The sequence below is a fragment of the Scyliorhinus torazame genome, chromosome 3, assembly GCF_047496885.1.
Source record: "Scyliorhinus torazame isolate Kashiwa2021f chromosome 3, sScyTor2.1, whole genome shotgun sequence".
NCBI lineage: Eukaryota > Metazoa > Chordata > Chondrichthyes > Carcharhiniformes > Scyliorhinidae > Scyliorhinus > Scyliorhinus torazame.
In genome coordinates, this window is record NC_092709.1 from 191,310,453 (window position 1) to 191,334,822 (window position 24,370).

The 24,370-nt window shown below is 41.3% G+C and overlaps 1 protein-coding gene across 4 annotated transcripts in view; it reads right to left on the reverse strand.

Moving 5' to 3' along the window:
- The window catches only part of atp8a1 (ATPase phospholipid transporting 8A1), a 508,819-nt gene that overhangs the window by 32,425 nt on the left and 452,024 nt on the right, over positions 1-24,370 (reverse strand). For all 4 annotated transcript variants that reach the window (XM_072496670.1, XM_072496671.1, XM_072496674.1 and 1 more), the window contains one exon: positions 15,450-15,557. In XM_072496670.1, the coding sequence (XP_072352771.1) occupies positions 15,450-15,557 (108 nt within the window). The remainder of the gene's footprint in view (positions 1-15,449; positions 15,558-24,370) is intronic.

Here is a 24,370-nt window from a genome sequence, read left to right on the forward strand (position 1 = left end):
AGGTTTATGAAAATCTTGCATTTATTATATAATTATGATTTAATTTTGCAGTGTATAAAGTAATAAAACAGGCTGCAGGTAGAGGTATTTTGAAACTTGTTCCTTAGTTCTAGTTTCCATGACGGTCGGAAGCATTCTCTCAGCATCTATCTGACAAGTCCCCCGCAAAATCTGATATATTTCAGTAAGATCCATCTTTCATTCTTCTCAACTCAAATGAGTACAGGAACAACTTATTCAACCTTTCTTCATAAGAGAATTTCTTCATCCCAGGAATCAACCTAGTCAACCTTTTTGAACTGCTTCTGATGCACATATGTCCCCCCCTTAAAGTGGCCAAAACTGTATACAATACATTTGAAGTGAGGTTTTGTCAATTCATCATGTCCTGTACAGTTGCATCAAGACTTCTTTAATTTTATGCTCTATTCCTCTTGTTATTAAGACCAACATTCTATTTGTTTTCTTAATTACTTGCTGCACCTTAAATGATAACATTCTGTGATCACGTACATAACAAAGAACAAAGAAATGTACAGCACAGGAACAGGCCCTTCGGCCCTCCAAGCCCGTGCCGACCATGCTGCCCGACTAAACTACAATCTTCTACACTTCCTGGGTCCGTATCCCTCTATTCCTATCCTATTCATGTATTTGTCAAGATGTCCCTTAAATGTCACTATCGTCCCTGCTTCCACCACCTCCTCCGGTAGCGAGTTCCAGGCACCCACTACCCTCTGTGTAAAAAAACTTGCCTCGTACATCTACTCTAAACCTTGCCCCTCTCACCTTAAACCTATGCCCCCTAGTAATTGACCCCTCTACCCCAGGGAAAAGCCTCTGACTATCCACTCTGTCTATGCCCCTCATAATTTTGTAGACCTCTATCAGGTCGCCCCTCAACCTCCGTCATTCCAGTGAGAACAAACCGAGTTTATTCAACCGCTCCTCATAGCTAATGCCCTCCATACCAGGCAACATTCTGGTAAATCTCTTCTGCACCCTCTCTAAAGCCTCCACATCCTTCTGGTAGTGTGGCGACCAGAATTGAACACTATACTCCAAGTGTGGCCTAACTAAGGTTCTATACAGCTGCAACATGACTTGCCAATTCTTATACTCAATGCCTCGGCCAATGAAGGCAAGCATGCTGTATCCCTTCTTGACTACCTTCTCCACCTGTGTTGACCCTTTCAATGACCTGTGGACCTGTACTCCTAGATCTCTTTGACTTTCAATACTCTTGAGGGTTCTACCATTCACTGTATATTCCCTATCTGCATTAGACCTTCCAAAATGCATTACCTCACATTTGTCTGGATTAAACTCCATCTGTCATCTCTCCGCCCAAGTCTCCAAACAATCTAAATCCTGTTGTATCCTCTGTCAGTCCTCATCGCTATCCGCAATTCCACTATCCTTTGTGTCGTCTGCAAACTTACTAATCAGACCAGTTACATTTTCCTCCAAATCATTTATGTATACTACAAACAGCAAAGGTCCCAGCACTGATCCCTGCGGAACACCACTGGTCACAGCCCTCCAATTAGAAAAGCATCCTTCCATTGCTACTCTCTGCCTTCTATGACCTAGCCAGTTCTGTATCCACCTTGCCAGCTCACCCCTGATCCCGTGTGACTTCACCTTTTGTACTAGTCTACCATGAGGGACCTTGTCAAAGGCCTTACTGAAGTCCATATAGACAATATCCACTGCCCTACCTGCATCAATCTTCTTTGTGACCTCCTCGAAAAACTCTATCAAGTTAGTGAGACACGACCTCCCCTTCACAAAACCATGCTGCCTCTCACTAATACGTCCATTTGCTTCCAAATGGGAGTAGATCCTGTCTCGAAGAATTCTCTCCAATAATTTCCCTACCACTGAAGTAAGGCTCACTGGCCTGTAGTTCCCTGGATTATCCTTGCTACCCTTCTTAAACAGAGGAACAACATTGGCTATTTTCCAGTCCTCCGGGACATCACGTGAAGACAGTGAGGATCCAAAGATTTCTGTCAAGGCCTCAGCAATTTCCTCTCCAGCCTCCTTCAGTATTCTGGGATAGATCCCATCAGGCCCTGGGGACTTATCTACCTTAATATTTTTTAAGACGCCCAACACCTCATCTTTTTGGATCTCAATGTGACCCAGGCTATCTACAGGCCTTCTCCAGACTCAACATCTACCAATTCCTTCTCTTTGGTGAATACTGATGCAAAGTATTCATTTAGTACCTCGCCCATTTCCTCTGGCTCCACACATAGATTCCCTTGCCTATCCTTCAGTGGGCCAACCCTTTCCCTGGCTACCCTCTTGCTTTTTATGTACGTGTAAAAAGCCTTGGGATTTTCCTTAACCCTATTTGCCAATGACTTTTTGTGACCCCTTCTAGCCCTCCTGACTCCTTGCTTAAGTTCCTTCCTACTTTCCTTATATTCCACACAGGCTTCGTCTGTTCCCACCCTTCTAGCCCTGACAAATGCCTCCTTTTTCTTTTTGACGAGGCCTACAATATCTCTCGCTATCCAAGGTGCCTGAAAATTGTGGTATTTATCCTTCTTCCTCACAGGAACATGCCGGTCCGGAATTCCTTTCAACTGACACTTGAAAGCCTCCCACATGTCAGATGTTGATTTATCCTCAAACATCCGCCCCAATCTAGGTTCTTCAGTTCCCGCCTAATATTGTTATAATTAGCCTTCCCCCAATTTAGCACATTCACCCTAGGACCACTCTTATCCTTGTCCACCAGCACTTTAAAACTTACTGACTTGTGGTCACTGTTCCCGAAATGCTCCCCTACTGAAACTTCTACCACCTGGCCGGGCTCATTCCCCAATACCAGGTCCAGTACCGCCCCTTCCCTAGTTGGACTGTCTACATATTGTTTTAAGAAGCCCTCTAACTTCTCTATATCACAGAATTCTGCAGTCTTTCTCCATTTACATTGTATTCTGCTTTTCTATCTTTCCACCAAAGTGGGCAATCACATTTTCCCACATTACACTACATCGGTCAAATATTTGCCCACTCACTTAGCCAATATCATTTGCAGAGTCCTTTGCAGACTCTTGGGATCTTCCTCGCAACTTGCTTTTCTACATATTGTTGTATCATCAGTATAGGTAGCTATAATATGCTTTGTCTCTTAAACCAAGTCATTAATGTCGATGGTAAATAGTTGAAGCCTCAACATTGATCCACGTGGCACTCTACTTGTTACTGTTCGTCAACCTGAAAACGATCCATTTATCCAGACTGTTTCCTATTAGCTAGCCAAACCTCTCTCGACGTCAATATATTACTCAAAACACCATGAATCCTTCATTTGTTCAGTAACCTTTTGTGCGGCACTAATTGAATGTTGTTTGGAATGCACATACACTATACACACTGGTTCCCCTTTGTCGGCCCTGCTTGATACATCCTCAAAGAATACATTTTTCAAAAACTTTCACCAAGACATGTTGAATCTGCCTGATTGTATTGTCCTGCTATTATTTCCTTAATAATGGATTCCAGCATTTCCCCTATGAGAGTTTTAGGCTAACTGGACTATAGTTTCCTGCTTTTTGTCTTCCTTCTCCATTGAATAAATGTTACATTTGTGGTTTTCCACTCTGGGACCTTCCCAGAATCTAGGAAATGTTGGATGATAACAATTGATTAATCCACTATCTTTACAGTGACTTATTTTAACACCCTACAATGTAGAACATCAGATCCAGGGACTTTTCAGCCCCAAGCTCCCCCCTTAGTTTTCCCAGTACATTTTAATCTAGTGTTAGAGATTGTTTTGAGCTCCCCCCTCTCTTTTGCCGCAGATTTTCTATTATTCTTGGGGCAGATCTTTTTGAATGGTGATTGCCATCCTGCCACTCAGTGACACGGCAGCCCCGCAGGCATTTAATATTTCATGGAGCATTAATTGGCTGGAGACAGGCCTTCCTCTTGAGTGAGACGTGGAAATCCTGCCTGAGAGGGCTGTCAGCTAATGCAAATGGCCAGAAGCTTTGAAATCCAAACATTGGGAAGCAGCCATTAGGTGAAGACAGGAAACAGTAGAGTAGACCATATGGCCCAGCGAGTCTGTTTCCCCCATTCTTGGCTGGTTTTGGCTCCTACTCCATTTTCCCACCTACCCACTATATTCTTTAATTGCCTAAGAGACCAAAATTCTGTCTATCCAAGCCTTAAACGTATTCAATGATGGGACATCCACAGCCCTCTGGGATAGAGAATTCCAAAAATTCACAATTCTTTGAGTGAAGTAATGTTTCCTCCTTTTAGTCCCAGATAATTGGCCTCTTACCTTGAGATTGCCCCCCATGTTCTAGACATCCCAGCCGGCAGAAACAATCACTCAGCGTTTACCCTCCCAAGCCCCTTCAGAATTTTAAAGGATTCAATGAAATCACCTCTCATTCATACAACTGTATGGCAAGATTTGACTCCAACTCCATCTATAGGTATGCTGATGACACGACCATAGTGGGTCAGATCTCGAACAACGATGAGTCAGAGATCACGAGGGAGATAGAGAACTTAGTAGCATGGTGTAACAACATTAATCTCTCCTTCATCGTCAGCAAAACTGAGGAGCTGGTCATTGACTTCAGGAAGCAAAGTATCGTACACACTCCTGTCTGCATCAATGGTGCTGAGGTGAAGGTGGTTGACAGCTTCAAATTCCTAGGTGTGCACATCACCAACTATCTATCCTGGTCCACCCAGGTCGACGCTGTGACCAGGAAAGTACAACAGCGCCTATACTTCCTCAGCAAACTAAGGAGATTCGGCATGTCTACACTGACTCTTACCAACTTTTACAGATGCACCATAGAAAGCATCCTATCTGCCTGCATCACAGCCTGGTATGGCAACTGATTGGCCAAAGACCATAAGAAACTACAGAGAATCGTGAACACAGCTCAGTCAATCACGCGAGCCCGCCTCCCATCTATTGACTGTCTATACCTCCCGCTGCCTTTGGAAAGCGGGCAGCATAATCGAAAACCCTTTGCATCTCAGTTATCCTCTCTTCCAACTTCTTCCATTGGGCAGGAGATACAAAAGTCTGGGGACATGCACTAACAGATTCAAAAACAGCTTCTTCCCTGCTGTTACCAGACTCCTGAATGACTCTCTTTAAGGATTGAACTGATCTCTTCACACATCTTCTCTACTGAGTCGGACTACACTCCGTATGTTTCACCCGATGCCGGTGCCTATGAATTTTCATTGTGTATTTATGTATGTCCTATGTTTTTTTCATGTCTGGAACAATCTATCTGGACTGTACACAGAACAATACTTTTCACTGTACCTCGGTACACGTGACAATAGATCCAATCCAATCCAATCTTCCTAACTCAAGAGATTTTAATAATAGATTCCAACATATTGTCACTAATAGATATTTGGCTAACTGGCCTATAATTTACTGCTTTCTGGTTCTCCCTTTTCTTGAATAGAGGTGTTACATTTGTGGTTTCCAATCTGCTGGGCACTTTCTAGAATATAGGACATTTTAGAAGATTACAACCAATGCATCCACCATCTCCAAAGTAACTTAACATTTTTTTTTTTTTTTTTTTTTTTAAGCCCACGGATGCTGGTCATCAGGCCCACAGGACTTTTCAGCCTTCAGTTTTCCCAGCATTTCTCTAGTGGCAGTGATTGTTTTAAGTCGTTTCCTCCTCACCCACCCCCCCTCCACTTAATTTTTCATGACATTCGGTCCACTATATTGGGATTTTGTTTGTCCTCCCACAGTCCAAAGATGTGCGGGTTAGGTGAATTGGCCAATGATAAATTGCCCTTAATGTCCAAATTGCCCTTGGTGTTGGGTGGAGGTGTTGAGTTTGGGTAGGGTGCTCTTTCCAAGAGCCGGTGCAGACTCAAAGGGCCGAATGGCCTCCTTCTGCACTGTAAATTCAATGATAATCTATGATTAATCGAGGACAAAGGTTCGGCAGAACATCGTGGGCTGAAGGGCCTGTTCTGTGCTGTATTTTCTATGTAGACAAATACAAAGTTTTTGTTCAAAAGCTTCTGCAGTTTACTTCTTTCTCATCATTAATTCCTCAGTTGTCCTCTGCCTTTTTATATACTTGCAGAAGTATTTACTATCTATTTTTATATTTCTTGATAGTTTACTCTCATATTCTAATTTCTTCCTCTATTATTTTATCAGTCATACATTGCTAGATTCTAAAATGTTCTCTATGTCTGGCCTACCACTAATCTCCATAGCATTGTACACCTTTTCTTTCAACTTTACATCATCCTCATTTAGGTGTATCCTTCTCAGAGAATGTTTCTTTCTCAAGAGAACATCTTTGTTGAGAGGTATGAAATATATTCTTAAATGTCCGCTACACCTGCTCTACGGTCCCAGGCTTGTCCATGGTTTAGTCGGGGGTCGGATGCAGCCTGCAAAGCCTCTCTACGCAGCCCCAAGGCAGCTTTAAAATTACTGTCAACAGTTGAGTTTCAATGCAAGATTCTGCTATGAGCTGCTCCCCCAATCATAGGCGGCACTTTTACCATGCTTGCTGTTGATAGGCGTGGTGAGCCTATCAGCAGCAAATGAGAGAAAGAGAAAGAGTCTCTGATTGGTGGAGCAATGAACAGTGTGCTGAAGACTGGTGTGCCAAGTCAGGGCCACAGCCAGGGGAACCAAGCAATGGTGGTGCCCCGAGTCCAGGAAGCTAAGCAATGGCGTGACAGAGACTGGGGGGGGGGGGTCAAGCTACATCAGGAACGGAGCTCTTGAGACATGTAGATTGGGGGGCTGGGAGGGCAAAGTCATTTTGGGCCCAGAGAGGTTGAAGCATTTTGGTGGGACTTAGGAGAGGACGTAGATTGAGTGGGTATATGTGCGCATGAGGGGATGTAGATTGAGTTGGTGTATGTATACGCATGGGAGTGTGACTGAATGGATATATGCACGTGTGTGTATGCGGTTGAGTGCATGCACGTGCAAGAGGTGGCACAGTGGTTAGCACTGCTGCCTCACAGTGCCAGGGACCCAGGTTTGATTCTGACCTTTGTGTGGAGTTTGCATATTCGCCACGCGTCTGCGTGAGTTTCCTCCGGGTGCTCTGGTTTTCTCCCACAGTTGGCCATGCTAAATTTCCCCTTGGAGTCCAAAAGATAGAAAGGGTTATCGGGATAGGTTAGGGGCGTAGGCCTTGGTATGGTGCTCTTCTGGAGGGTTGGTGCAGACTCAATGGACCAAATGGCCTCTTTCTGATCATGTAGGGATTCTATGAATGAGTGAATGCGAGTGCAAATCAGAATGTACATGTGGTGCGAGTGAGTGACTGAGTTGGTGAGCGTGGGGGAGGGAATGAGTGGGTTGAGGTGAATGTGAGTCTGCCTTATGTCTTAGTTTTCTCACTCACTCACTGCCACATGCCAACACATATACACACCCACTCACACCCTCATCCTCGCACACACTGAACCTCCAACATTCTGGCACTTTTTATTGCTTACTCTTTTGTAACTCAACAGCTTATTGCTATGACATTGCTTTACAAAACCCAACCCTTTCTGAAGTTTCTTATTTTGCCAAACCTCATCTTTCCAAAATTTGCTCATTGGCCCTTGGGTAAGAAAATATACAAATGTGGCCCCCAGAGCAAAAAAGGTTGGACAAGCCTGTTTTAACCTATTGTGCAAGTCCATAGTAGCCAACTCTGTCTTCATGCCATTGTCATTGCTGTTTGGTTTCAGGAAGATGCATAAGATTCCAGAGTACTATTTGTAGAAAATGTTCATCAGATGTTGTAGTCAGTATTTGTTTCTCAATCTACGTGCTGAAATTTATGCCTCCCTGGGGATGGGATGACAGGCAGGGTGGAGTTTAAAATTGGGTGCCATGGCAGTGACTTCATTGCTGTTACTTACTCACCCCCACGGGTTTCTTACTCCAATCAATGATCACTGAAAGACGTTCGCGCCTGTTGTTGCTTGAATTGTCCCATGGCAAAGGAGGCCAATGTCAAATGTCCAGGTCACCTAGCAAAAGCAGGCTGCCTCATTGTAAAACTGTGGCCTTGCTTTGTTCTGGTCTTTGACTCCACTTCTTTATAAGACGTATTAAAACTAATATACCAATAAAGAATTTTTAAATGTTAACAGGGAAATGAACTGCTCAATCCCACATAATAGGATTTAAATCTTTATGACACTGTTCTCTGTCTCCTGATAATCCTGGCTCTGTTGCCTGCCTTCAATCTAAAGTCTTCTGATTAGCTGCTGCACCATTGGGATTTCTGCCTCAATTACAGACTTTGGACAAACTGAAACACCCCAGCTGTAATGGATCAGGCTAAGACGTCCCCTCTGGGTTCTGGGTGGCAGAATCTGTGATGTCAATTTGATAGATTTGACAAGCAGCCAATTGGTGAATGTAGAATTCTCAGCCATCTCCTGTTGTTGCCTGGGATTGGTGGAGCTTTTCAGAAACTTCTGGAATAGGAGAAGCCAGGGCCATTTTGTTAGCATCTGAAAGGCACCCTCTCTCTCTTTCTCTCTCTCTCTTTCTCCCTCTCTCTTTCTCCCTCTCTCTTTCTCCCTCTCTCTTTCTCCCTCTCAGCCAGGAGATTTCAAAAACCTCCAAGCCTGTTAAGGCTCTCCTAGTGAAACGTCACATGCAGCACTCGGGTCTGTGGAGAGTTTCTGCAACAAGAAAAAAAGTCACTCACGAGGCCTGTCACCTCTGTCTGGAAAACTGGGAAGAACTTAAATTGATGCTTGAACTGAAAGCACTTTATAATACAACTGTACAGAAATCAGGCAAAACTAAAGACCGGCAAGCTTTCAGATTTAAAGCCCAGTAATATCTCAAGGAGACAGAGCTGCATCTGATGGTCACAGACCGAAATTGCATTAACCTGAACATCCTGTACCTAGCTCCACCTGGTGGTAAATGGGCAGAATTGCAATGACCTGGAATTCTTGTGCAAAATGCCATCTGCTGGTATAAGGATGGAACTGCCCCAACCTGAAACCTGTCAATGAATCTATTTCCCAGAGGCCATAGCAGCGAAGATTCATCCCAACCTTTTATTTTAATCCCTGATTTTCATCCTCTCCTACGCTCACTGTGTGTCTGTTCAATGTGTGTCTGTGTGGGTGGTGGTACAGGGCTTTGGGAATAGGTAGATTAGTAGATCGTTGTCTTGTTATTTCCTTGATTATTCGTCTTTTCCTCTTATTATCAATAAACAGTTTGTTAACGTTTTACTTATAAATCTGGTATCCATAACTCATTAGAGTAGTCGAGGGTTAAAGATCTCAGGAAAGCATGAATGATTGATTATGTTGGGACTCCAGTGTCTTTGCGACTGGAACTGACGCGCACTCGCCCAGGGTGTTGTAACAGATCATTTGTACTGAAATCTTCCGGCAACTTCTTACATTTCACAATAGTTAAGAATTTGTTCTTAATAGGCAAGCTTTGAGTATGAGATCCATTAATTAATTGTAAACATGAGTAGTTATTAGTGCAGAAAATGAGAGAAAATATCACAGGGCATTATCATTAGCAAAACAGCTGCAAGGTCCAATTTTTGCATGTTTGATTTCTAGTTTAATTTTCTCAATTGCCGGCAACACTTAAGAACAAAGTACAAATGCTTACTTTGCTTTCTCTTATTGAGGGGAAATTGTAGGGAGGGGGGGGGGGGTGGAAGAGGAGGGAGGGAATATAAAACAGAAAATGGTGCAAAAACACAATTTCCTCCTGCAATGTCATGAAATTGAACTAAAGTATCGAAACAAGCAAAATTACATAGGTATATGACTTTCAGCACGTGTGCATTTTAATACTAAAAACAGCAACAATGTGCTTAACATTCGTTTGACATACAATTATTGTACAACTCCATTGGGCACATAAGATTTTCAAATTTGTTCAACTGCCAAATCATCAAAATGATTTAAGAATAGTTAATTTGTTCTGACAAGGGTAATTATAGTAGTTACCTGCATTTCCCTTACAAGATTTTTGAAGGCAAATACGAGTTCCCTTTCATTCTATGAATCTGAAGATAATCTCTCAATTTCAGTAAACAGAATTGTTTCACAGAAAAGAAAAATGCATATTAATTATTTTAATGACATTTTGGTTGAGAGGGTTATATTTTACAAATGATGCAAGATGTTTATGGTCGAGCAGTCTATGCCGAGCTGGTGATTCTATTCTGTGATTAAGCCAAAGAATGTTGAACTTGTCCAGTGCTGAGTTAATCGTAACTATTCTAATTTCAGTTGTGAAGCAAGGACAATTGGGACCCGCTATTCAAATCTCTGTGCCTTTAGAAATGATCAAAATGAATTAAAAAGACAAAGTTTTTTATTTTATATTTGAAAGCCTGTCAGATTTTGTACTGCAGAGGTAATCCAAAGCTCAAAGATTTAAAGCTCACATTCGTACTGAAAACAGAGAGTTTCTTTGTATTTTGTACGAAGGAAAAATAAAATCCCAGAGGTATTTCCTTCCTTTCTGTACAAAAGCTTCCCTCCCACCCCCCCCACCACCCTCCCCCACGCCCACCCTGCACCAAACCACCCCGACACTTGTGTAGAAACCATTTTTGTTTCTAACTTTTCACATCCCTCCACAACACTGGCAAATCATCTGGGAAACAGAAAAGTGATCCTTTTCAAATAATGCCAGTAACAGGGGCAGCCTGTTCTGGGGACAGGCCCTGGCTGCCTCTGTGCGTAGTTTACAAATTGTTCCTAATGTGTGAGATTTGTGGCCCATGCCAAGTTTCTTCTCTCGGCCATAGCCCCTTCAAATGGATTCTGTCACAAAAGTAGCTCCCAGGGGGATTCACAAGGGATCAGAAATCATAGAGTCACAAAGCTTGGTGTTTCGAAGGCCCATAGCCCCAGAGGGAAAACAACAAGTCTGCTGTCTATACAACATGACAGCTGCTCAGATTAGGAGTTTTGCTTTTAGTTTTTCATGTATCCTCAAAACACATCCACTGCAATTGAAGTAAATTTTATTTCATACCCATGCAGATACAAAGAATTTCAGATTAAATTATTTTAGTTGGTAAGTCCGTCATTACTTTTAGTGTCATATTGAGATTATTGTAGGCAAATTGAATTGACACTTCACACGACATTCAGAAACATGATATTTAGTAAGTGAAAATGTTGATTCAATTAGACTTCAAGTATGAAATATTAATGAAATATCAGTATCTTTTATTCTGACTTTGAAAAAAGCTGAATGGTGAGAAAAATGTTCTCCATTTTAAAAAACACAACTTAAGGCAATTTGCAAACTCAGAAGTTGATATTTTCTAGTCATCCATGTGTGCTATTATGCAATGGCTAAATTTTAATTTGGTAAATCTATAGGTATTTTCGAAAATGATGGCATCTGTACAAATTTGAACGAAGTTTTATACCTAATTTAACAGCAAGGTTTTCAAAAACACATTACTGCTGATTATATAAAAGCAAGGGCATTGCAAAATAGAGTTGAGATCACCACATTGCTTTTCTTTTGTGAATACAGTCAAGAAAGCCTTATTCCTGGGCATAATAAGAAAAACAAGTAAAGCCACCAGTTCAAATCTATTATTTTTTGTAATGCTGAGAATGCTTCTTTGGTTTAAAAGCTTGAGCCACCAGCAAATTCAATGAAATTCTCCCCCTTTACTTTCATGAAAACATAAGTTACTGAGAACTGGTACAAAATGCCCATTTTAACATTTACTTCCAGAATATATGGTACTTTGCTGGAATGTGCATAAAGAGGAAATAAATCAAATCAAAGCTCTTCAGAACAAAATACAATTTCATTGATTTGATGATTACCATTAGCATGCAATATTCTCTATGTCATTGATTCTAAAGACAGAGACAACCAGTAGACTTAGGTTTATAGTTTTGTCAGATTTGAATTATCTGGAACAAACATTGTTGAAACCTTCAATGGATCTCTGGATCCCCTACTGTCATTTAACACACAGAAAAGACTAAGATCCAGATGCAATTTTAGTTTGAAATTGTAACAGCATTTTACTTTCATATCTAAAGTACAGCTTTAATAATTGAGTAAATTCAACGTGGATAAAGTATCTGAAGCTACAAATGTTGTACTTGTATTCACTTTTCAACTAAAGTGGCATGGTTAATGTAATCCTTGATTTTGATAATAGTTCTTTACTCATTTCCCTCCCTGGGGGAATTGTTCCCAGTTTAGCCAGGGAAAGCAGAATTGTTCTCCCTCACAACTTCTACTAAAGTTGCTTGGTTATTAGCCACACGAGGCATACTTGCAAACAGGATGGTTAGGTGGATCAATATTTTTTTCACACCTATGCACCGAATTCCCTGTCACATTCATTGCTGTGACAAAAATTCTCTCACACACCACCAGCATTTCAATAAAATCATAATCTGAGAGTTTAATGTTGTTACAGAAATATTTCTGTGAAAAATATTTTGATTAGTTTCATTTGTGGTTTAAGTACGTTATACCAGTGTTTTTCAAACATCCCTACTTCTGCCAACTAGCTGCCATTCGGGACCCACACCATATTCACTTACCTTTAATGCGAAAGGGGAGTCTGCTTGGTCCTCAAAAGGAAAAGAGGGCAATGTGCATATCAGGTGCAGAGTTCAGCCAATTCTCTTGGGCCATCTTCATCTTTATGAAAATGGAAAATCCAACTTTGCACATGTAGCTCGTCGTGAAGGGCAATAGCAACAAAATGCTCGTTTTACTCAGCACTGAATACTCCTGGGAGATGCTACACCAGAATGCTGACAGCCTCATGGGCATTTAGCATGTTTTTAATGTGAGGTCACAGGTCAGCAGCTAAGTCTCTTAATTTGTAAGTTAATAACTGATTCTGGGGTCTCAACCTCGGAAGGAATCTTTCACGCACCACTTCTCTTTCAAAATTTAAAACTTCTCCTCTCATTTGCCATTACCCCCCTGCATATAACACACTTGAGTTTTGCTTTTTTATTTGCCTTGGCACAATTGGCCAAAACTATACCTCAATAAATCATCTTTATACTGCTTTGTTCCCAAGTTAATTTCTTCTTTGTAGGCTGTTAACCAGAGGCCCTGGAGCTCTGTACAGAGCCAACACTGACAGTGCTCTGTCCTGGACTCATCGGAGTTCTCTTCAGCAGATTCTGCTATCAGACCCTGTCAGTAGGAGCACTGTGTATGAGAGTCTCTGGCCATCTCTTACTTTCAAGAAAATAATCAATTTTCACAGTCCTCGAGCCAGCAACTGGAAAATGGAAGCAACTCTGCACCGGGATTTGGCAGCAAAGCACATACACGAGAGGGCACCTGCCATCAGATGTACGTGTAGGGCACGTGGCCTGCGCTCTGCTGCCACTTCTGGCCGGAGGACTCCACACTCCATACTCCACTCATTTGTAGGCGATAGCGTGCCGCCATTCTGAACATACAAGCCAGTAGTGGCCAACGCGATCGGGACCACTGCAGGAATAGCGCGACCCATTGCTCCGCAACCCTTCTGAAACCAGCTCATGACCAAAATGTGGGTTCTGACCTGGAGTTTGAAAAACCTGGTATACGACCTTTCGAAACGTCTAGTCATGTTCACTAGATAAAAATATTGCATAACTGCAAGAGACAAAACTGTCTGGAACTAGTTGTAATCTAACAGGCAGTAAGTCAAATGAGTATCTGGTTTGGTACACTTGTGTTTCATCAGGTGGCTAATGCTTTACAAGATAGTTTAAATAAATATTATACTTTATAAAAGCGAGTGAAAAATGAAAAGTTAAATCGTATAAAATTATGGTTATATTTTGGCACACTGATATTACAGAGCTTGGCAGCAAAGTTGAATGTTTTCTGGTGAAACAAATATTTACTGAATGGAAGAGATTACTGACATTGCAGGTGGGCAATATTTCACTGAAAATACTCACTTATTTCACTTCTGATCTAAATCCCCCCCCCTCAAAAATGCTGTTCACATTGTCTCTTGCATGCAACAATCTGAAAACAAGTCACTATGCAGTCATCAGCAAACAGAAATCAGTAACTAAACAGTTAAGCACTTCATTAAACAAGACTGAAAAGACAAGGGCGAGTGGCGTATGTGTTATTTCAGGACCATATAATGCCTGCAGCTGTCACAAACCAGTAATAGAGGCAGAATGCTGACTATACTAAATATTTTACAGCCAAAGCACATACCAATTTATTTAAATTTCACATTTTTCATGAAAACTTCTCCACTTTTGTATTTAGCTGTTGCGATATTGATCTTTCGTTACTTTGACAGATTTGTTCCCAATCTGCATCTTAACTTGTGCATTGTGACATTAAATGTTTGATAAACAACTTGGGATGTTAGTTATCTGTACATCATAGTGACTACATATTGGTTTCATTTACTTGAAAATACCCAGATATAAAGTAACTATATTTGCATGGACATGAGCATCTGAAAGCCAGTGAAGTCATTCGACAGAATCATACAAGGCTAAATGTATAATTGCGAATTAGGAAATTTAATTGTGGAATTTTTAGCATAAGTTAAAAGCAATGCACAAGAATAAAAATAGGTAAAACGATTCTGTAGAAATCTGGCAGACATAGAGGTGATTCCTTAATTATGCATGCCCCAAATTTTCTCGTAATATATAAAGCACACATGTAGAGCTAGTTTAGTTTTTAAAATTATGGGAATAAGATAGCGACACTGTGATAATGTACAAAATTACTACCCTCTTAACAGAAGAGTTTCCTACCCATTGCATACACATGTATTTTTCAGCACAAACCAGTGGATACAGAAGCAGTAACCCAAATTTTTTTTCTTTTTCCTAGGCTTCAGGATGAAGCCAAACTGTACCATCCTGGCTGAGATTAGATAAGATAGCACAGAACAGGAAGCTCCAGTCCACACCACACAATACTGTTAACCACAGAACAATTGTCAACATTGAAATTAGCTTTCAATGGGAATCTCATTTGTGACTAAGAGATGGAAACATCACTGCCACAAACAAATTTTTTGATTTGCAATATTAAATTGCAACTCTGGTAAATGGCAGTTCCATAGTTGCAACAAAATAGGTCTGAAAATGTTATTAAGCTATTTTGGGTAATACTGTTCTGTACATTCAAACACCCAGTCAAAGCTAGTGCATTTTTACCATTGTCAAAGGTATGTTTCCACTGAAAACATACTCATTAATAGCATTAACTACACAACTCTCCAGATCATTCTGTAATTGGATTACTATAGTCTTCAAATGACAGCCGTTTTGGTTATTTCACAAATGGATGGTTAAACATTAATCTGACAAACGTAACATAACATGAACTAAAGCCAACCGGCAGTGCACAAGGCAACATTGGATGTTTATTCCCCAACATAAATGTGAAGTATAAATATTAAAATAAGTACCTCTCCAGATATGTCAGGAGCCAGTGGAATTGCAGGCCACAGTGATGAGTAGATTCCAAAAAACACCACCCACATTCCGATACTGCCCCAGATAGCCACATGACTGAACTAGTTGGGGGAAAAGAAATCATCAAGATATCAAGATCTGTTACCAAGCACTGATAGATTGTTGAGTAAAATTATGTACAGTGTTACTGGCAGATCAATATAGTGTCATTATATTGCAGGTATAACATCAACATGATTCTTTATTGTCATGCTTTGGTGTCAATTTGAAATTTCAATTAGTAGTACACATTCTTTGAGAAGGGGGTGGTGAACATTTAAAGTGAACATTGCATGGAAACACATCTAATTCAACTGTAACAAAATCCGACAATATATTTATGCTTTCATCAGCATTGACATCTAATTTTATTTATTAGTTGCAGACTTAGTGTGAAGATTTTTATCTGGTCACAATTTGTAGTGAAATTTTAAACATGGAGTGGATTTTCTGTCAGCAACATTAGTACAATTGGGTGCAATTGGTTGAACCAACGTGAAAGACTGGAGAATTTTAAATATAAGCGAGTTATCCCCCAAACAACTTACTTTCACATTGTGAGATTCGCCACTGGTTTAAGGTTCAAATTGCCTGTATCAAGTCATAACCCTAGGTTGAAATTGTGGCATTCTGCAAATTGCACTGGTTAGAGAAGGCACTGCAAATTATATTCACTTTTTAAAAGTACACAGGCATGTTTTAAAATGTCTTTGTATCAAGAAATACTAATTTACTAAGAAACCAATCAGTGTACACCAATGGAATACTGTACACAGTTCTCAACTCCGTACTATAAAAAGGACATAGAAACATTGGAGAAAGTGCAAAAAAGATTTACAAGCATGGTACAAGGTGCTGTAGGACAAGGGCAACAGATGCCTGGGGACACCATCATCGACAAGTTCCCCTCCAATCCACATACCATTCTGACTTGGAACTATATCAACATCCCTTCCCTGTCGCCTGGTCAAAATCATGGAAATACCTCCCCAACTGCAGTGTGGATGTACTTCCAACACCCCCAGTACGAGAAGTTCTGTGCCTGTAGTTAGAACTTGAAAAATCGACCTGAACACCTAAGTGAACACTACAGTTAAACTGAGGGTTGGTTGGCAGATTGTGCTCGAGCATCCAGCCTTAATATTTTTCCAATAAAATATCAATGCACTCCTTTTGTTGTCTACCATAGAATCATAGTATTTACAGTGCAGAAGGAGGTCATTTGGCCTATCGCGTCTGCACCAGGCCTTGGAAAGAGCACCCTATTTAAGCCCATGTCTCCACCCTATCACCATAACCCCACCTAACCTTTTGGACACTAAGGGGTAACTTTTAGCATAACCAATCCACCTAACCTCACTTCTTTGGACTGTGGGAGGAAATAGGAGCACCCGGGGGAAACCCACACGGACACTAGGAGAAAGTGCAAACTCCACGGAGTCACCCGCGGCCAGAATTAAACCCGGGTCCCTGGAGCTGTGAGGCAGCAGTGCTAACCACTGTGCCACCCTGCTGCCCCTATGCCACCGTGACACCCCATGCATTCCTCTCTAGTCATGAAATTCTTTCCCTTGCAACAAAAAAACATCAAGCACCATGTGAACCATACTTCTTCAAAGGAAAGGTTTTCCAATTTCTCCAAAAAATAATATTTAGCTCTCTGCTGGGATTAATTAGGGCAACACTAAAAACAACATTTGACAGCACCTTTATGTGGGAGTCACTCACAAGCCTCTAGGGCCAACTTACACTGCCATCTCCAAAACCTGGTCCAAGTTTAATGGAATCTATCTGTTTGGTGACAGTTGGATTATGTCACAGCATATGTTGATTTTGGAGGTAATGAATATTTTTGTTATCTCCGGGAGTCATAATTACTTCATAGTATGATATCGCACAGAAGAACCCATTCAGCCTGTGTCAGCTCTTTAATAGACTATCCCAGACAAACTTGTCCTTTCTCTGTAGTCCTATAAATGTTTCCCTTCAAGTGTCTATCCAATTCCTTTTTTAAAATGTTATTTAATCTCTCCCACCATACTTTGAGGCAGTGCATCCCAGCTCAAAACACTTCCTGGTGTTAAAAAAAGTGTTTCCTCGTGTCACCACTGGCTCATTTCCCGATCATCTTAAATCTGTGCCCTCTGGTTACTGACCCTTCTGCTACTGGAAGCAATTTATCCATGTTTTCTTTATCAAAACCAATCATTGATTTTGAGCAGCTCGAGTAAATCTCTTAACTTTCATTGTTCCAAGGAGAATAATTCAAACTTCTCCAGTCTCTCCATACAACTCACCTTTGGTACCATTCTGGTAACTCTCTTCTGTGTGCTCTTCAAAGCCTCAACAACCTTCCGAAAGTCTGGTACTCAGACTAACCAGTATTTTATATATCTCAGCAAAATATCCCTGCTTTTGTACCCTACTCCTATCATCAATAAAGCCAAGCATCTTGTATACATATTTCTTCAAAACGTCTCAACATGTCCTGCCATTTTAAAAGATACACACAGGTATCTCTGCTCCTGCACCCCCTTTAAGTATGTATCAATTAATTTATATGCCGAGGGATGATTTTAGACTTGCCTGAAATTATTGGGAGGGATTTTCCAGGTACTCAGCAGCGTGATTCACAGTGGCGGAAGCAGCCTGCCATTGGCCGGCGGCGGGATCAGAAGATTCTGCCGCTACCAACTGGATTTCCTGTTCTAAGCCTGCAGCTCCCCCCCTCCCAACCCTCATCGCTGGGGGTTCGCTGTTGGTGGAACCGGAGGATCCCACCAGCAAGAATGGCTGGAACATTCTGGCCAGTATCTTTAAGGCCCCTGAGGGGCCTAATGGCTTATTCCTGTTCCTAATTTGTATGTTCATAATGCAATCAGAAGACCATTTTCACACTGCAGTCTTCAGGTTCGGTTTCAAACCACCTGTGGTACTGGATTTTATATGTTGGGTCTGAAGATCAACTCAATTGGACTATTTACAAACTACCTTCAACCGTACAGCAAAGTGATAACTTTTTTGTTAAAGATGGCATGCAAATTCACCCCGAACAAAGTGCCAACCAACTTTGTAATTTCTTTCAAAGTACATGGAAGTTGGTCTTTTTTGTACAGAAATCTAGGTTCCTGTCAACTGTCTCAAGAGCAGCTAGATAGCAATGTATGAGTGTGTAAATGTGAATTTGTATTGAGAACATCATCTTTATTGCCCAACGATCTTCAGTTGCTTCATGAATGACTTTGCCTCCATTGTGAAGATGTTCATTGATGATTCTACAATGCTCAGCATCATTTGCAACTCTTCAGATACTGAAGCAGTCGTGTCCATCTGCAGCAAGACCTGGACAACATTCAGGCTTGTACTGATAAATGGCAAGTAACATTCACGCCACACAAATGCAGGCAATGATCGTTTCCAATAATAATAACAACCTTTTATTGTCACAAGTGTGAAGTTACTGTGAAAAGCCCCTATTCGCCACATTCCAGCTCCTGTTCGGGTAAGCTGGTACGGGAATTGAATCCGTGCTGCTGGTCTTGTTCTGCATCACAAACCAGCTGTCTAGCCCACTGCGCTAAACCAGCCCTAATAAGGTAGAAACCAACGATTTATCCTACCCATTCAATGGCATTGCCATTATTGAATCGCCCCACTATCAATATCCTACTGGTTACCATTGACAGAAGCTGAACTGGACAAGCCACATAAATGCTGTGGCTACAAGAGCAGGAACATAGGAATTAGGAACAGAAGTCGGCAATTCAGCCCCTCGAGCCTGCTCTGCCATTCAATCAGATCGTAGCCGATCGCTTCCTGGTCTCAAATCCACCACCCACCTGTTCCCCATCACTTTGGCCAATTTTTAAAAATCAGAATTTATCTATCTTCTTCTTGAAACCATTTAATGACTCAGACTCCTCACTATGAGGCAATGTGTTCCACAAATTCACCACCCTGTGCGAGAAGTAGTTCCACCTCATCTCATTTTTAAATCTACTGCCGCTCAACCTATATCTGTGACTTCTTATTCTAAATTGCCCACAATGGGGATCATTTGGTCTACGTTTACCTTATCAATCCCTTTGAGTATTGTATATACCTCAATCAGACCCCCTCTCATCCTAAACGTCAGCAAGTGTAAGCCCAAACAGTTTCATCTCTCCTCATACGTCAACCCTTTCATCCTCGGAATCAGTCTGGTGATCGTCCTCTGTACTGCCTCCAATGCCACCACGTCCTTCCTCAAATAAGGAGACCAAAACTGGACAATACTCCAGATGTGGTCTCCGCAACAGCCTACACAATTGCAACAACACTTCTCTACTTTTATACTCCAGTCCTTTTTCAATAAACGTTAACATTCCATTTGCCTTTTTAATTACATGTTATACCTCTGTACTGACATTCTGCGATTCATCAACAAAGACACCCAGATCCCTCTCCCCAGATGCACTTTCAATCTGCATCCTTAGGTAATAATTTGCCATTCTATTTTTTCAGCCAGAGTAGGTCAGAGGCTGGGAATTCTGTGGTGAATAACTCATCTATTTGTTTTCAAGAAGGAGTTAGATATAGCTCTTGGGGCTAAAGGGATCAAGGGGTTTTGGGGGGAAAGCAGGAACATAAGAACATAAGAACTAGGAGCAGGAGTAGGCCATCTGGCCCCTCGAGCCTGCTCCACCATTCTATGAGATCATGGCTGATCTTTTGTGGACTCAGCTCCCCTTTCCGGCCTGAACACCATAACCCTTAATCCCTTTATTCTTTAAAAATCTATCTATCTTTATCTTAAAAACATTTAATGAAGGAGCCTCTACTACTGCTTCACTGGGCAAGGAATTCCATAGATTCACAACCCTTTGGGTGAATAAGTTCCTCCTAAACTCAGTCCTAAATCTACTTCCCCTTATTTTGAGGCTATGCCCCTAGTTCTGCTTTCACCCGCCAGTGGAAACAACCTGCCTGCATCTATCCTATCCATTCTCTTCATAATCGTATATGTTTCTATAAGATCCCCCCTCATCCTTCTAAATTCCAACGAGTACAGTCCCAGTCTACTCAACCTCTCCTCGTAATCCAACCCCTTCAGCTCTGGGATTAACCTAGTGAATCTCCTCTGCACACCCTCCAGTGCCAGTACGTCCTTTCTCAAGTAAGGAGACCAAAACTGAACACAATACTCCAGGTGTGGCCTCACTAACACCTTATACAATTGCAGCAGAACCTCCCTAGTCTTAAACTCCATCCCTCTCGCAATGAAGGACAAAATTCCATTTGCCTTCTTAATCACCTGTTGCACCTGAAAACCAACTTTTTGCGACTCATGCACTAGCACACCCAGGTCTCTCTGCACAGCAGCATGTTTTAATATTTTATCATTTAAATAATAATCCGTTTTGCTGTTATTCCTACCAAAATGGATAACCTCACATTTGTCAACATTGTATTCCATCTGCCAGACCCTAGCCCATTCACTTAGCCTATCCAAATCCCTCTGCAGACCTCCAGTAGCCTCTGCACTTTTTGCTTTACCACTTATCTTAGTGTCGTCTGCAAACTTGGACACATTGCCCTTGGTCCCCAACTCCAAATCATCTATGTAAATTGTGAACAGTTGTGGGCCCAACACTGATCCCCGAGGGACACCACTAGCTACTGATTGCCAACCAGAGAAACACCCATTAATCCCCACTCTTTGCTTTCTATTAATTAACCAATCCTCTATCCATGCTACTACTTTCCCCTTAATGCCATGCATCTTTATCTTATGCAACAACCTTTTGTGTGGCACCTTGTCAAAGGCTTTCTGGAAATCCAGATATACCACATCCATTGGCTCCCCGTTATCTACAGCACTGTTAATGTCCTCAAAAAATGCCACTAAATTAGTTAGGCACGACCTGCCCTTTATGAACCCATGCTGCGTCTGTCCAATGGGACAATTTCCATCCAGATGCCTCGCTATTTCTTCCTTGATGATAGATTCCAGCATCTTCCCTACTACCGAAGTTAAGCTCACTGGCCTATAATTACCCGCTTTCTGCCTACCTCCTTTTTTAAACAGTGGTGTCACGTTTGCCTATTACTGAGTTGGATAACAGATTACTGAGTTGGATAATCAGCCTTGATCATACTGAATGGCAGAGCAGGCTTGATGGGTCAGATGATTTACTCCTGCTCCTATTTCCTATGTTTCTATCTTCTGTCTATCATCTACAAGGCTCAAGTGAGGAGTGTGATAAAATATTCTCTACTTGCCATGAGGGCAGCTTCTTGCCCAACACCATCCAGTACAAAGCAGCCCAATTAATTGGTACCCCAACCATCATCTTAAACATTCACTCCCTCCCCCTCCTACGTAGTGGTAGCAGTATGTACAATTTGCAAGATGCACTGCAGCAACTCACTAACATTCCTTCAAAAGCAGCTTCTAAACTCATAACTGCTACCCACCAGGGAGGACAGGGCAGCAGATGCATGGGAATATCACCACCTGCAATTTCAATCTTAGCTGCACAATATCATGATTTGCAATTGTATCCCTATTTCTTTATTGTCGCTGGGTCAAATTCCCTCCCTACCAGCATTGTGACAGTACTTACATCACAGGGACTACAGTAGTCGAAGAAGGAGGCTTACCACCACCTTCTCAAGGTCAGATATGGATGGGCAATATGTCAGTGCATCCTGGTCATGCACCCACCCGTCATAGCAACAAGCAAAGATATTCAAACTGTAAAAACATAATTAAAATAGGGAGAACCAATGACAAAGATAAAAATTTCAACTTGGATCTGGCAATCCAGCTTTGTGTATATCTTTCCCAATAAAGAATAAGTATAATGTTTTAGAAAGAAGGTATGCAAGAATAAGTTGATGGTTGCCTTAAGCAACTTCAGAAAAATTGTAAACACTCAGTGGATCTGTCAATATCTGTGGTGAGTTAACATTTCAATTGTAGATCTATTGATGGAACAGCAAATATTACAGAAGAACAGCATTCAAAAAGTAACAGAATAAAGGAACAGCATGAGGTACTTTACAGTTCTCCGATCTCAACAGGGACTTTGTGGTAATAACATTAGATATTAACTCAAGCTTCAATGGCAGTGCTGGCTGGGATGGGAAACGGGTTGCTGTTTGAGGTGGTTACCCTTTGTTGAAACATTGTGCTGACAGAATAATTTTAATCCTCAATGCCAACCTCCTGCTTCATTCCCGACTCCTCGGCTATTGCAGCCTGCTCCACCTTGCCAGTTTTGTGTGCTTCTAACGTCTTTACCACCTTTTTTTCCAGAAGCTACATATGGTCTTACTATGGCTCATGTATGTATTCAAGTTTACTCATTGTACCTCCTATTGTTTCAAGGAAATATCACTCTGCCGTTGACCCATCTGTTTTCCACCCATTTGGTACACGCTTGTGCTGGAGTGTCTCTCCACGAGTATTTATCTGTTCCCTTTGATCTGCCCCTTTTTAAATGCTGTGCAACCATAATATCTACTGGTCTGAGGAATGTTAGCATGCATTCTCTCCACAAATATCGATTGACCCAAATGCTTCCAGCACTTTGTACTTTTGGTTCTTATTCTCATAGCATTGGTAAACCAAAATAATTACCGAGGCCATTTTTAGTTTATTTTTCCAGAAGAAAGCATTTGTGTTAGTTTCTATTTATTCCACACTGTTTTCAGCTTCAGATTGCAGAAACATACATTAGAAGTTTTATTGAAAAAGTTGATTTTGAATGTTTTATGACAGAAACCCTGTGCATCATGAAACTATAAAAGATAAAAACAAGCAGATGGGAAGCCTATATCCCTTTTAATTAAAGGAAAGAAACAATGTGAGCACTTTCCCTGAAAGACGAGATGGTGGTTGCACAAAGTTTCCACGGTTTTGGAGTTCTTACGTTTAGAGCTCTTGCAACTCTGTTTTTCAGCAATGGGTATAAAGGGCTGATGGAATATTTTTCGCACCATAGGCCAAAATCCTGTTAACATTAGCTCTGTAGAGCACTTCCTGGAGAGTATGTATATGAAATAAAGGCAGAAGTTAATTAACCCATGCTTGGAGCATATAGTCTTGATCTGGGTGGGCAAATTTCTATTTCCTCGAAGAATATTTTTCCATTTGGGGAGTTGCCAAATGTTTAGAACTGTGTTCACCACTGTGTAGTCTAAACCGGTATGGGGTAGTGATATGACCTTTGCTTTTTCACACAAAATGTTCTGTAGGGCAGGAGATCAACATAAATGGGAAAAACCCACAGAGATAGCTAATTCCACAATCCTGTATTCATGACAGGGATACTGCGCTCAAAGGAACATGGATTGAAGTTATAACTACAACATTGTAACCCTAATTCCTCAGCCCGTGCTCCCTATGGGCATGATTCCTTATTTGAGATCACGAAAATAGTCTAATAGAGAAAGAGAGCATCTAACGAAACTGCCTGCCCACAGGGTCTGGAACTAAGAAAATTAGGCAATGCATTTTCATTGAAGCGATAACAACCGTTGGCGAGCAAGATCTTTGAAATACATGCTGTAGTGGAATACAGTTCCAGAAGGCAGACGATATGCCATTTTGTTAGAACCCACACTTTAATCAAAATTCCAATTCCTTTCATTTGCTCCAAATCCCTGATTAGCCTTGCTTCCTCTGCAAGTTCTCTTCAAATCTGTCAATTGATTCTGCACCTATGGCTTACTGGACAGTGCATTTCACTGCAATCTTTTTTGCATGAAGCAGTTTCCCGATTTCCTTTTGACTGACTTAGTTCAAGTTTTCCTCCCCTGCCTCAAAATTCCCAGAGAATCATTGCTCCTTGCTACCCGCTCAATCTCTAGTATTATTTTAGAGGCCAAC